A 15,533-nucleotide genomic window follows, 5' to 3' on the forward strand; every position below is an offset into this window, starting at 1 on the left:
TTGTGGTGCCGCTTCCAGGAGGGGTCTGCAACATCCGTGAGGGGCCTACCCAGCACCTCCACCAGTTGTCACGTCACTCCAGGGGGTGTCGACAAGATTTACTGACGTCTGAGCAACAGGGCTCTAACCAAGCGCGTCGGTTGGGCTTGTTTGCCAGAGCGAGGGCCCACGTGCGCTTCTTTCTTCTCTGTGGTGTGGGCCTTCACCTTGGCATACGACCCACTACTAGAAAGATGTGGCAATATCAAGCAGATAGATTAGAGGTCTGAGGTCTGTTTTTATTAACTATTCAGCTGTGTTATAGAGCGCATGTAATTGAGTGGTACATACTGACAACCCTTGGTAATATATATAAGAAAAAGAAGCGCATACTAAAGGGCTCTTTTTGTGTTTTGACCCCATATATTGAAATCTAACAGTGAATAATGCCAAGGAAATTACAGGGGAGGTTATTAGACCAAATTGTAAGGTAAATCTGAAAAAAAAGAAGTGGGTGAAAAGATAACTTTCTGTGGGCAGTAGCCGAGCCTGCGACCTTCGAATAACGCGTTCGATGGTCTATCACTGAGCTACTACGGTGGCTATCCTCCCAGCAACATTAATGGGAAATATATATGTTCAAACGTATGAATGTCAGTCAGCACCATGTGTAGCCATGGCTGCGAGTGTGGCACACTCTTTTATGGGCCTTAGTGGCGTCACGTAGCACGTGAACTTATCACGAGCTGGCAGCTGACCAATAGTCTCTCGTATATATATATACATTGACACGAGCATGTAGTGGGTTTCTGGCTTTTGTGTAGCTAGTTTCATCATTACTTAGGCGTGTCGAAGGATTTGGTAAGCAGAAAGACTACGACGAACTCGCGCTGCTCGATCGAAGCTGTTCTGCTGTTTGTTACACTGTTACTTGCACTGATTTTATTACGGTGACAAACAGGTGGAGCGGCTAGGTACAATCCCAATTCGCTAGGTTCAACTCAAGCCGCTTCAAGCTTCTGCCACCATTTCAACAATTCCGGAGGAAAACCTGGCACTTCGCCTCAGCCGCTGCTTGCTAGGACTACCTCCTGAATTTGGTCTCTTGAGCTCGGCAAGAATGACCACCACAACGATAAGTCAAACGCAAAAGATGGCGGCGGAAATGTACGCCCGCGTGCTCAGATTTGGGTGCACGTTAAAAAACCCCAGGTGGTCGAAATTTCTGAAGCCCTGCACTAAGACGTCTCTCATAATCATATCGTGGTTTTGGGACAATAAACTCCAAAAATCAATCAATCGAGACGCCAGAGAGCAACGTAGACCAACTCGCATCTACCCCCCGCATCGTCTACACAGCACGCTGCCCGAAGCCGTTTCTTGGTGATGTATTTCAGTACGTAGATCACTGGCTAGACCACTTCGATTGGGTAGCATCCGCCAACGAATGGAACGACACTAAGAAGCTTCACTACGTCCATTTCGCACTTGAAGACTATGCTTGCATCTGGTATGAGAACCATGATCCGTCTATCACCAACTGGCAAGAATTTCAGCGATAGCTATGCCAGTCAATCATAAATCCCGAAAGGAAAGAAAAGGCCGAGCAGGCTCTGCAGTGCCGGGTTCAGAAGCCAAATGAAAACGTGGCTGTTTGTCGAAGACATCTCACACTTGTTTAAGCGCGCTGACCCAGGGATGAATCAAACAAAAAAAAAGATCGACTCCTCCTGCGGGATATCAAGGAGCAACTTTTTGCTGGACTCATACGCAAGCCTCCAAATACTGTCAATGAGTTCATCGTGTAAGCTACTACCATGGAACGGGCACTTCAGCAACACTTTTGCAGTACGACCGCCAAAGTTCTGTTGTCATGGTGTCACCTTTCACCTGTGGACAGGACTTATCAGCACCCCACGAGCTTGTGCGCAGCGTGGTCCGCCAGGAGTTGAAAAAGTCCGTCCCACTTCTGCTCACCCAAGTGTGAAGATTCTGGGAGACATTATTCACGGTGAACTCAGGAATGGGACACAAACGTTGCTCCCAATACGTGCGGAAGCTTCTGCTCTGTCTTACGCCGATGCATTTAGGAGTGCTCAACTTTCTACCGGACGGCGGCCACCTTCTACTTTTTCACCATCACGCAGTCAATTCGCACCTGCAAATAACTACGAGAGCACTTTCCAGTATGACGTTCCGCGTGAAGTCACCCGTAAATCTAACGTATGGCACACCTCTGAGAACAGGCCTCTTTGCTACCACTGCGGCAAAGCGGGCCATCTGTACCGCCAGTATGCGTATCGCAGGATGGGTCTTCAGGGGTTTCACTCTAACGCGCGTCGACCCAGCAAGGGGGAGCGTCCTCGCGAGATTCAGCAATACTTAACAGCGCAGCAGCCATTTCTTCCTGCAAAAAGCCACCGGTCCCGCTCACCTTCTCCTCGGTGCCTCGGCTCGCCTAGTCGTTACGCCACGCTCTCTGGTGTAAGAAACAGGTTCCCAAGTCTTCACCCACGCAAGGAAAACTGAGGCCAGCAGCCTCTGGGGGTAAAGCCGCTGTTCACCAAACTGACAAACATCATCAGCCACGACACGTTGACCACGCCGATATTTCTGTCACGAAATTTTCTGAACATGACGCAGCAATTCCCGCCGATATTTTTATAACCACCGCCAATCACTTTGCCATCACACTCGTGGATACTGGCACCAATTACTCCGTTATGAGTGGTGAATTCGTGGCTGCTCCCCGAAAAGTGGGAAAAGCTTACTTTCCTTGGACATCTTGTCGAATCTTCAGGTGTTCGTCCTGATCCCGACAAAGTGCGCGCGGTCACGGATTTTTGTGTGCCGAGCTGTGCGAATGACGTTCGAAGCTTTGTAGGCTTCTCCTCTTACTTTCGAAGATTTCGCCGACATTGCACGCCTTCTAACAGACGTACTGAAGAAGGCTGTGGTTTTTCTCTGGGGTCCTGAACAAGCCACTGCACTTGCTTAACTGACCATGCGCCTCACGTCGCCACCGATTCTTGGTCACTTAATATATACGCTCAAACAGAAGTGCGAACTGATGCCAGCGGCTTTGACATAGGCGCCGTTTTCGCAAAGCAACAGCATGGTAATTACTGCGTTGATGCATGCGCTAGCCGTCTTTTATCACCAGTGGAGCAGAATTATTCCATCGCCGAACGGGAACGTCTAGCACTTGATTGGGCCGTAGGCAACTTTCAACCGTATTTGTATGGACAGCAATTCACCGTTGTCATGAACTACCACGTATTATGCTGTCTTTCATCGTTGAAATACCCTACCGGATGGCTGGGTTCGATGGTGGGCGTTGCGGCTGCAAGAGTACTCTTTTATCGTCATCTATAAAATAGGCCGATAACCCAAGGACACTGATTGTGTGTTTCGTCACCCAGTAGATCCACTAGAACTTTCTGGGACTGACGAGTCCACGTGCCTCCTGGCGTTTTCTGCATTTGCAAACACTAAGAGGAGCAACGACTAGACCAACACTTAAGAGAGATCATCAACCGACTGAGGGACCCCACCACGCCTCCACCGCTTTGTATGTTTGTGCTTCATATTGGTGTTCTATACCGTTAAAACATGCATCCGGTCCCAAGTTGACGCTGGTCATACCTACACATATGCGTCGGATTGTTCTCGTGCAGTTCCATAACATTCCTACTACTGGTCACCTTGGCGTCTCAAGGACTTACGACCATGTTCGACGCCGCTTCTTTTGTCCCGTTATTTACCGCTCTGTTCGTCAGTACGTAGCTTCGTGCAAATTGTGTCAGCAACGCAAAACACCGGCCACCCTTCCAGCAGGATGCCTTTTAACCCACAGAGATACCATTCCAACCATTTACAGAGTTGTTCTTGACCTCCGCGGCCCTTTTCCTCTATTCATCAGAGGAAACAAGTGGATAGCTCTTGCCAACGACTACACAACTCGGTATGCGATCACGCGGGCTATCTTTACCAGTTGTGCAAGTGACGTCGCCGACTTTCTCCTCGAGGACATCATACTTCACCATGGCGCTCTTCGACAGCTCATTATGGATCGGGGTTGATACTTTCTATTAAAGGTAGTACAAAACATTCTGCACGCGTGAGCTACAAAACACAAGTTTACCACTGCGTATCACTCACAGACCAATGGCCTAACGGAGAGGCTCAACAGAACGTTTACGAACATGCTCGCCATGTATGTTTTGCCGGATTATCGTGACTGGGACGAAGCTTTGGCGTTCGTAACATTTGCGTACAATACGTCTCGGCATGACTCTACAGGTTTCTCTCCATTTTTTCTCTCGTACGGCCGAGAACCCACGCTGCCTTTCTACACGCACCTCTCACCCGTTCTTGATACGACATCAAAATACGCTGGTGATGCAATCGCTAGAGCTGAGGCGGCACGCGAAGTTGTCCGCTTTCGGCTTAACACTTTCCAAGAAAAGCAACGACTAAACTGCGACGTTCGCGACCGGGATGTCCACTTCAATACTGGTTACATGGTCTTTCTTTGGACACCATCACGGTGCGTTGGTCTTTGCGAGAAGTTGACTTTTCCATACTATGGTTCATACTGAGTCTTGCGCCAAGTCACCGACGTCACGTACAAATTCGAACCTCTGAAGACCACCGCAGCGCAATTATGTGACATCGTTCACGTTACATGAGCCGTTCCACTCCTACCAGTCGAGCACCGGATCGGCACCTTCTTCACCAGGGGTGATGCTACAAAGCGCTGTCGGAGTTGAAGAGGAAGACAAAAAAAGGACAACGCTCGCTGATATCCGCGTGGACTTGTCTCTACCTTATATGGCTGGCGTTACGTGTTTAGGCACACCTTGTAAATATACTCTATGACGCCTTTTCTCCCCGTAACAATATATATAGAGAGAATGATCTGTTACCTCCCGAGTGGTTAAAACAGGGCCCCTAAACGATTATTTTGAGGAATGTGTTATTGACGAGTTACCTTGCTCAAACACGCATGCGAGTTTCACTGTGTTATCTACATTTATTGATTCGAATTTAGACGCGAGTTCTACTTTTCCATTACCTGCTTCGATTTTTCGATATAGTTGCATTGGTTATCATCCCACAAAGGGCGGTACTTATCTTCTCGATCTCCTGTTGCTCCTCACGCTGTGGTCTTGAAGACCTAACCCTGAGCATTGTTTTATTCCGTGGAGAGGTAGAGTTCTACAGAAAATTTGATATTTTATACTTTTAAGTTGTGCCGAAAAAAAAGTTGTAGCCAAAAAATAAAGATGCTAATACAAAAAGAAGTGAACAGCAAAATGTATTAAAAATTGGCAGTGAAACGAAGAGTTAATTTGCAGGAGCTCACTTGGCAACAGGACGTTTGCACGCACACATTTCTGTTCAATTTTTTCCGCGAGTCTATGGACTAAACCATCATTTGGTATACGACTTTACAGCTACCTAGCTACCAGTGACCATTTACTACGTAAGACTGGTTATTACCTAGGACCGAACCACGAGATTGAAGTAACTAGAAGAATAACAGTGGGTGGGGTGTAGCATATTCGGTAAGCATTCTCTAATTGTGACGGGTAGACTGCCACATCTCGTTAATAGGAAGGCATATAATGGCTGCATCTTGCCGTTATACGTACAGAGGACAAACGTCGAGACTTACAAAGAGGATTCAGCTGAAATTCAGGACGATGCAGCGAGCGATGGAGAGAAAAATGATAGGTGTAACCATAAAAGATAAAAAGAGAGAAGTGTGGGCCAATGAACGAACCGGGGTAAAGAATATCATAGTTAAAATCAAGAAGAAATCAAGAAGAAAATCAAGAAGAAAAGATAAGCGCTGGTCATTAAGGGTAACGGAATGGATTCTCAGCGAAGGCAAACAGGTGAGGGGGGACAGATATAGTTCGGTTGGCAGATGAGATTAAGAAGTTTGCGGGTGTAAAGTGGCAGCAGCAAGCACATGACCGAGTTAACTGGCGGAACATGAGAGAGGCCTTTGTTCTGCAGTGGGCGTAGTCAGTCTGATGATGATGATGATGATGATGATGATAGATAGATAGATAGATAGCTGCTGATTAGACCACCATATGTAGTCTACAGTACACTCGAAGTCTTTCGGGAAGGTGTTCGCCTTTTGCTGAAGAAGCCTTTTAGGTCAAGGTCCTGCAGGGGTGCGTCCCGTTTAGGATATTGTTTTTGTACGCTACTTCCATTTTAACCCTGCGAGGTAACGTCTATATGTGCCATGTAGGAAGTATCACTTTTAGGAACTTTCTTTGTCAATCTACTTCATGTAGTAACCATTGTTTGGATGTAGTATATCAAACCACCTCTCTATAGATCGTTTTTCACTTCTTTGTGATATAATATTCCGAACATCCAGCCAATGCAAACGGGGTGCGTAATTAGATCGTTCGACCAAGACTTCTTGGGGGAGTCTGTCAGCCTACTCATTGCCCTTTATTATATTGTGGACGTTTTTTCTTTAATTTTTTATTTACAGAATACTGTCAATCTCTCCGTGGGGATTATTACAGGTTTGAGCATCACTGTCAGAACTTTCGACGTTTGAATCAAGAAAAAGCAGAATAATAAAGAACACATAATCACTGAACATAGAATTACGGCATAGAACAATCATAAATAGTTATTTGAACGATAACCAAGTACGAAGTACACCAATGGTACACCAACAAAAAAAGGAGTCGAGAAGAAACGAAGCACAAAAAGAAGGAAACACAGATGGAGTATTGTTATCAAGGAACCATATTAAACAATAAATATATGCAGACAAGTGTTTTGGTATGACAATTGGAAACAGGAAGGACTGCGTGAAGAAAACCAGGTGATCACTATACATGCTAACTAGGTTAGAATAGATCAGTGCCTTCAATTAATTTCATAAAGTTCTCTAACGTTGGCTGCTGTGTATTGACTGGATTTAGTGTGTTCTATTCTCGAATTACGCGCGGCAAGAACGAATAGGAAAAAGTATTATTACTAAATTAGTATTCTTTGAGTTCCCATGCATGGCTTCGACTCGTCGGTCTGGTATCTCGAAAGCTCAAGTAAAGATCTGGGTTTATGCGGAATGATTTGTGTAAAAGTAGATAAAGAAATTTGAGCCGGAAAACCTTTGCACGACTGTCAAGGGTGGCTAGACCAGCACGATGTAGTAGAGCAGTAAGTGAGTTGTTGCGCCCGTATGTGTTGAAGATAAAGCGTTCTGCTTTCCGCTGAGTCCTTTCCAGTATAGCTATACTACTCACAGTGTGAGAGAACCTCACAATATTAGCATATTCTAAGACCGGGTGGACAAATGTGACGTAAGCAAGAAGCTTCGTTTCATGTGTGGCGAATGACAGGGCCCTTTTAATAAAAAATATTTTCCTCATCGCTTTTTTGGACACTTGACGCACGTGCTCTGTCCAACTAAGATCAGATGAAATTGTGATACCAAGGTATTTGTAGTAGTTAACCCTTCGTAGTGGCACATTATTAAAATGGTATTGAAAATCAAACTTAGACACCTTGTTTTTAATGGACTTAAATACAGTTTTGTCAATGTTCAGAGTCATTTGCCAATCAGCGAACCACTGAGCTATTTTGTTTATTGAATTACTCAACTTCACCTGATCATCTTGATGACGTATTTTATTGTAGAGCATACAGTCGTCTGCAAAGAGTCTTAGTTTAACGTCAGCGTAGTTAGTTATGTCATTTATATATATTAGGAACAACACTGGAGCTTGTACACACCCCTGCGGAACGCCTGAGAACACCGGAGCTAGGTCCGAAGTGTGGATGCCATGCTGTACGTATTTGTGACGGTCAGTTAAGTAATTAGTTATCTATTGGAAGGTTCAGTTAAGTAATTAGTTATCTATTGGAACTAGTTATCCAGTGAACAGTCGCGTTGTGGCCATGCGCTGGAGTTTATTCCACAGTGTGTACAATGAACTGGGTTATTTTGCTCTTTATGAAAGGTAGCTATGCATCCTAATTATAGTAAGAACATGTTTGATAGGTGTACATATTGCCGCGTTCCATTTCCCAAGTTTTCGTTATCGTCCCAAAACACCACACGATTCTCAGCGCAAACCGCGCCTGCAGTTTTCGAGAAGGTTCCGGACTGTAGTAGACCATTTCGATAAGATCACGCCCACTGTGCGAACGGTATAGATTGTTCTGGAACCTACGCCACCGCCAGCGATAACGCTAGAACATTCGATGGCAAGAGTATAAATGCCGACACGCTTCGCCGCTTGTCAGTTGTTGAACGAAGGCCGACGCTCCGTTCGCCGCTATCGGTCCGAGACTGCTATCTGTGCAAGACTGCTGCTGTAATCAGACTTTCCATTTACTGGGGCACAGGTTCGCCCAAATAAACAGTTAAATTCTAACACGAAGTCTCCTGTCTTCGGCCACGTCACGACCCCGTGACAATATTATCCAATGCCATCTTGCGCAACCATTGCAGGTACATTTAACTGTTTGAAAGAGAGTGTATTCAATTGTAGAGGGTGGTTTACGTGATAATTTACATTTTTTGTCTCTAAGTTCTGTTATAAGTCACGCTTAGACGGACACCTTTCAGGGCAGAATTCACCAGTATGGATCTTCAACTTTCCCCTGTGTTTTCCATACAACTTAATAAAGAAATGAAGAAAGTCCATGTGTGCAGCGGCTAGAGGTGCCGTTTCAGCTTTAATGTGTATGCCATCTATTTAAAATATGATATTCGGAGCCGCCATTTACCAAGGTAGCTCTTACGGTCACAATCATTTTTGTTCCGGTGTTATTGCTCGGCACTATGATACGCTATACCGATTTCGAGTGGAAGTCCAATGCGTTGGTTCGTCAAACAAAGAGAGCCTAATTCAATGTGAACATTCTAAGCAAATGTTTAAACGTCTCTCTTGCACAACGATGCTGTTTACGCTATCTGTAAAATCACGCTTCTGGATCAAAAATCTCGCCTAGCTATGACGTCAACTGGAATCGCCACTGCAACCAGACCAACTGCGCAGCTCCGCCCACCTGCTTTGACACTGTTCGAGAACGTTCGCGGACGCGGAGCAGTCACCCCCAAGCCGCACCGGCCGTTGTGATATCACGAGCATGTACGGCCTTCATGAATAGATCTATACAAAGTTCGTAATAAAAGCCCCACAATAAGTACACCTTGCAGCTAAGCTGGAATATGTTGCGACATGCCAGGCTTGTTAGGCTTCCGCAAAAGTGTCACCGGTCAGTAAAAAGCCGCATTGTGCCTCTCGACGTAGGGAGCACTACAATCAGAATAACCCCAAATACGTGCCCTGTCCGTGTGTGGTCTAGAACATAAAGGGCAGAGTGAATCCGGTTCAGTGGATAACAGGATTTAACGAGAGTTTCTGAGCATGCATCTCGCACCCGTGCGAAAACTATTGAGGCCTCACAAAACCAACAAATACATTCATGAAGCATTAGAATCAATCAGGTTTTCTGTATTTAGGCCTAGCATGACTTAGCGGAAGCTTTGCAGTTTTTTTCTGTTCGGAGTACTCCCAAAAGTAGTTGTCAAGCTTCTACACACATGTCACAGGAACTGCTGTTGTACTGCTTTCTTCACTGATGGTTTTCTGTGACCAGCCTATTTAGTGCAATGTCGGGCAGCAGGGCGTATTCCCAAAGTAGGTTCTGATATGGCCTGCAAGCTATCCCCATTCATATTGACAGACATTGTAAAATCGGGCCAGAAGTTGTTTCTGTTTTTTTAAAGCACTGAAAACAAACGACATTCAAAGAAAAAAACACGTATGTTTTTGCTGTGAATTCATGGGTACCATGGCAGACCTTAAGATTTTTCTACGTTGGCATTGGTTCCGTACTGGTGATATGCGTAAAGCCAACCAAGTCTACCTCTTTCAACTGTAGCAGTATATTACGAGCGATAAACTGCACACACAAAACTTCACTTTGTCTAACAATGCATACCAGTTTCAAAAAGAAATCCACTGGTCGCATCAAATACGCAAAACCTACGGTAAAACAAATATAAATTATGATGTAACTGTGGATATCAATAAAATGTTGATTACTGTTGATTTTAATAGCGCGTTTAAATAATTAAAACGCAAACAAATAAATATTTACTCGAGTTTGACTTGTACTTTGTATAGGTTCGCATTTTGTATCATTTTGGGTTTTCAATGCTTTATATATTCTCTACATTACATGCCTAATAGCACCATTGTGTTGTACTGACAAATGCAGTTAACTCTACAAATATACGTTTTCATTTAGTTACGTAAGGCTGTACAACAAAGCCGAGGCCTTGATCAGACACTCTAACCTTTAGCGGCGGCTTTCTTCATATTGTGAAAGGAAATAATACACTCCTCTTTGTTTTCTGGCAGTGAGAAATATGCGTGCGGGCCTTAGTTTTGCTCGCCGTTTGAGCTAGTGGGTCATGCGTAATAGCTGCGTCATGTCATATGTTTATATTTCTTGTAGTTCTGGCCTATTATAGAACAATTAACAAGCTGACATTTATTTTCTGAAGACAGCTGAAACAGAATACTTCCCGAAGATTAAATTTACCATTGGCCACGCGTTTTATGAATGACTGTAAGATATTCGAAATATAAAAACAACGTGCGTGATGCCCGTATATATGAATCGGTATAACAGAAAAGTAAAACGTGCGTTTACAGAGATTGTTGAGTGTTTATTGCGCTTTATTTTAGCAACAGCAACAAATTTCCTACTCACGTTAAGAACGCCAAGCAGTTTGAAACTTGCAGCACACATCTCGAGCAGAAAGCACGCACGAAGTTAACATACACAGTACGAGTGCTGGCTAGCAAGTGCCACAGTTCGACATTTAATGCGCGCTGTTTAAACAGAAAGAAAGATGCACGAAACAAGCCCTCAAGTGTATAAACGGCAGGCGTGAATAATTGTTCCTATTATTCTTGCGTTGGGTTTCAGCAGCATGCTCCTTTTGTAAACGCGGCCATAGCAGCATTCGAAGTGACTTTTGCCTTCTCCCAAATTACCAGCCTAATAAGCACGTGCGCAGGAGAGACAACGCTCTATGAAGGAGGCACTTTGTGAAGACAACGCACACCTAACGCGAACCCGTCGCGCCATCTCGCTACTTATACCAGAAACTCGCTAAAGCTTCGAAGCTCTAAGCAATGTCAAGCGGTGTTTGGTATGTTTAAATGACTTTGCGCTAACATTTCACACAGCATGTGCTCTGTGTCGAACTGGTTGGCACCACGCGCTGAGAATTGAAGGGTTGGTGGCTAGATTCCATGTGACCAATGCTTTCCATCTAGTTTTTTTTTACATTGAAATCTCCTAATATACAATTTTCAACGTCACTTCCGCCAGGGAAGTATGTCAGAGGAGCAGTGGTAGACAACGGCATAAACACTTTCCTGTTAAAGCAAGAAAATTCCCTACTGTCACGTTTTTTAATCATCCGAAGTCAGAATCATGTTCGTTTTGAATCATGCAACTTCGTATAATGTGCCAATCACAAATATTGTGCGCCGTAGCGTTAGAGCCCACATGGCACCGGTTTTCGAGCCTCGAGGCACTCTCGTGAGTGATGAGTATTAGGGTGATAGCCGAAATCAAAGCTGTTTTGTTTGGCGGCGACGTACTACTCGTGTGCCAGAATGTCAGACCAGTGCTTCAAGTAGTTTTAAAACTGATAGGTGAATGCACTAGTCAAGTTAAGTATGTGTAATGAGAAACTCCTAGCAATTTTGTGATGTTGCAGTTCATACGGCTAAACTTTGTATTAAAGTAAGAATGTTATGCAGTGTCTATATACCATGTTGAAGCCACATGCCTGGAAGAAAACATTATGCTCTTTCACCGAAATAATTCAATTATTCAGGCACACGTGACGAGCTGAGCCATGTTGTTTTAAATTATTAACGGCAGTGCGATTGCGTGCTCCTGAAGCGGATCGCACAGGTCATGTGGAAAAAACTGCGTGTCATCGCGCTCATCACATTCAAGCCGACGCTAAACCTCAGCTTGCCCGGAGGCGAATCGCTGTCCCTGAAACCCATACTATTCCTCAGCGTCTAGTGCCATCAAAGAGACTATAGCGTCCTCATTTGGAGATAAGAGTGGTGGCAATAACTGTAATAGTGCGTGGCAGATGCGTGGTATCGAAGCCGGCATCACGCCATGCGAGTTTCTAAACTATTGAATGGTTGAAAGCTAGCCATTTCTTCTATTCTAAAGCTGTAGGCTTGGCCTCCTCTGGCTGCAAGTATACGGCACACTACCATTTGAAAGAATTCATGTCAAATACCTCGTATGAGAGTCATTTTGGAACATAATTACGTGCCAAAAGTCTACAACGTATCGAAACCAATCTCCTTTATGAGTGAAACCGCGAGGCCGAATCTGAAAGACTATTGTTTTGCGACAGAATAACGTTTTTACATTTCATTTCATTGTTTCATGATATTAGAGAGCTTTATTTTAGTGTGCGAGACAGCCTTGCGCACGCAATGGGCGAGACAGAGCAACACTGCGCATGCGCTAAACCTAGGAGAGATGCGTGCGTTTGAGCGTACAAGAGATGCGCACGCCAAATGTCGGCGCTGACATTGCGCCAGCTACGGCCGCGGCCTACCTTAATGGAAGCTGTGTCGCGAGATCTTTGCGGCGGCGAGCGTCGACGGCATGACTTCTGTGAAAAAAGGGCCGCTTTTATCGGCTACTGCAGTTCATTTATTCGCCTATAGATGACGAAGAGCACCACTCAAATTCAAGGCTGTTTACGCCGAAGCGTACTTCATGTTTCGTTGGTTCCATACGGTAAAGTAACGCTGTGTGCGACAGTCTTAGCCATTAGGTACCCAACGCGCCGCGCGCTTGTGTTCCTTAGGCATTGCTCGCGGTAAACTAAAACTGTCTAATATATCAACAAATGGTGGCCGCATTGAGTGCCACGTGAAAAAAAAAATGGCAGTATATCCACGGAAAGAATGATAGAGAGTGGGGCGAAGCATCCATCCGTTCATTCGTTCTTGCTTCCATCCGTCCATGCGTCCGTCTGGGTGACCGTCCGTGCGTCCATCCGCCCGTCCCTGCGTACGTCTGTTTGTGCGTCTGCACGTTCATCCGTGCATACGTCCCTGCGTTCTTTCATGCATCTGCCCATGCGTCCATCCATGCGTTCATCCGTCCGTGCAGCCATCCATGCGTCCATCCATGCATCAGTCTGTGTGTCCGTTCGTCCATCTATTCAACATTCCAAGTATCACCATCTCGCTTCTTTTCATCATATATTCCCCATATAGAAGCACCACCATCCAGTGGACATCCCAAGGTCTAAACGAGAGGTGCCACACGTACACTTTCTTACGGCTTGCGCTTCGTGTCTACTTCCCACCTTTGACCACCTTTTTCATGGTATATGTATTCATGGTATATGTATTTATGGCACTGCGGCTCAACGCTCGTTAAACCTTTCTAAAACCAAGGAGGCTACGCCCAGTGAGTATAACGTAGCAACATTTTCTTGTCAGTTACGGCTCACTGTACATGCCAATGACTACTAATGGGGAACGAGAAACAGGAGAATTCAGCTTTTAGTTAACGCGCACGCTGCGAATTTTTCATTGTTCAACAACGCACAGTAGAAATCTCCCACCGGCTTCACCTTGCAGGCCAAAACGTAAGGCTAGTTACACACTACGACTACGACCACTTCGAGGGACGAACGGGTGCCTTTTTAAGGAGCTTCGATACCAGTGATCAATTAGATTTTGGTGCTCATTTGTAAGATGTATACGCTGTCTTTACTTGTTTTAGAAGTTTCGTTTGTTTACGTACAAGTTAAGTGTACGATAAGCTTCCCTTTCTGAATCACTCCTAAATTATGTTTTACGCCTCTAATACATGTGCAGCTAAAGAAGAGACAGACACCGGTATTAAAAATTACAAATCTTTCCTTAAGAATCTTAAGGCGGCTTAAAATCTCTTATACTTATTTGCACAAATATTTTACCTAAGGGATGTCGGCCAGCTGCTACAGTTTTAGTACTACGAAAACTTTGAGAAACCTTGGAATTGCGTAGTCATGTTCGCGATTGTGGCACTAAGCGTTTCATATGCGCCTAATTTTTGTACAGCTTCGTTAAGCAGCATCACTATTAAGTAGAAAAGATCACGCTTACCAGTGTAGTGGTGATGAAGTTGTGGTACTCATTCATTATTCCAACTTTCTGGGCCTGAAAAGTGAAAAAAGAGAACCGCGCTTGAGAGAGAGAGAGAGGACTCGCGAGGCTTGTTGATGTGTCTTCAGAATTTTTCTGGGGTCTTTGAAAAACGAAATATTCTTAATAAGAACCTATAGCTGTATCCCAGTTTTCTAACAATTTTCAAGATTTGTCATTCTCAAGTCATTTGACGGCTTCTCAATTTTCATGTGCATTAATTTTCGGCGTATTGATTCTTTATATAGGCTACCACAGAGTCGATATTTAATGAAAATATTTCAAAATGCGCTCATATACATGTATCCAAGGAAGGCAGACCTGCATGTCGCGAATAAATAAAAATTTTCATGGGCAACTAATAATTCTCGAGTGTGTTCAGAAAAAGCGTGCGGCTATTCGACTGACTATCTCGTAGTTTTTGTTGTTTTTTTGTGCATGACACCCCCCATGTACTGGGCACATGCTTTCGCCAAAGGCACTTCGGAATTTACAAGGCGTCCTTCAATTTCTTTTAGTAAATATTTACAAATATTAGTTTCAAGTAAACGATGGACTGTTTGTTAATGTTTTTTTTTTGTAATTGCTCTAACGTACCACGAATTCTTTCTGCTTGGCTGCGTCGACGTTACTACAGCTGCCTTGTGATTATGGACAAATAGATGGACAATCGATCACCCGCCACCGCTGTGCAACCACGTGATTGATGAGAGATTGTGAAAGGGGAGGCCACAGCTGACCCCATTCCAGGGCACGAAAAGTTGGAATATTCGTAGGAGGACACAAGTGAGAGATATTAAGTGCGTTCGCCTTTATAAGTTAGTAACCTTGCTGTGGCGGCCCATGTTCGTTATATTGACAATTGCGCTAAGTCAGCCAGCAATATTTTGTTATTTTCTCTTTCATAAAATGCTCTGTCTGCAGTGAGCATTTTTGTAATTATACATATAGATGGAGCGTGTTTCAAGAATTGTACATAAAAATTATGAAAAATAAGCAGAATAGAATGTTTATATAGCGTCTTCATAATTGCTTTTTCTGTTGCGGCACTCAGTTTGATAAAATTGGAGGCGTGATATATGACAATCATTAAATTTATCACACATTTCCGACATCTCGTGAAGTCATGTGAGGCTGTGTCAATGCTTCCTCCAAACAGCAACTGGCTGCTTTGAGCTTTCACAAAAGGGGCTTCTAGAGGGGTGAAACAGATGTTATTTAGTCCTAGGGAACCCCTATAAGTCCCCCCACCCCCCTTCAAAGAGGTATTTTCGCGAAGTAACAAAATTTAGTTTA

General features: G+C 44.4%; 1 protein-coding gene across 1 annotated transcript in view; it reads right to left on the reverse strand.

The window, feature by feature from the left end:
• LOC142817386 (glutamate receptor ionotropic, kainate 2-like) overlaps window positions 1-15,533 on the reverse strand; it is a 79,679-nt gene that overhangs the window by 52,870 nt on the left and 11,276 nt on the right. The window contains exon 3 of the mRNA XM_075894412.1: window positions 14,199-14,252. Within this exon, the coding sequence (XP_075750527.1) occupies window positions 14,199-14,252 (54 nt within the window). The remainder of the gene's footprint in view (window positions 1-14,198; window positions 14,253-15,533) is intronic.

The sequence above is a fragment of the Rhipicephalus microplus genome, chromosome 5 (genome assembly GCF_043290135.1).
Source record: "Rhipicephalus microplus isolate Deutch F79 chromosome 5, USDA_Rmic, whole genome shotgun sequence".
In the NCBI taxonomy this organism is placed as follows: Eukaryota; Metazoa; Arthropoda; class Arachnida; order Ixodida; family Ixodidae; genus Rhipicephalus; species Rhipicephalus microplus.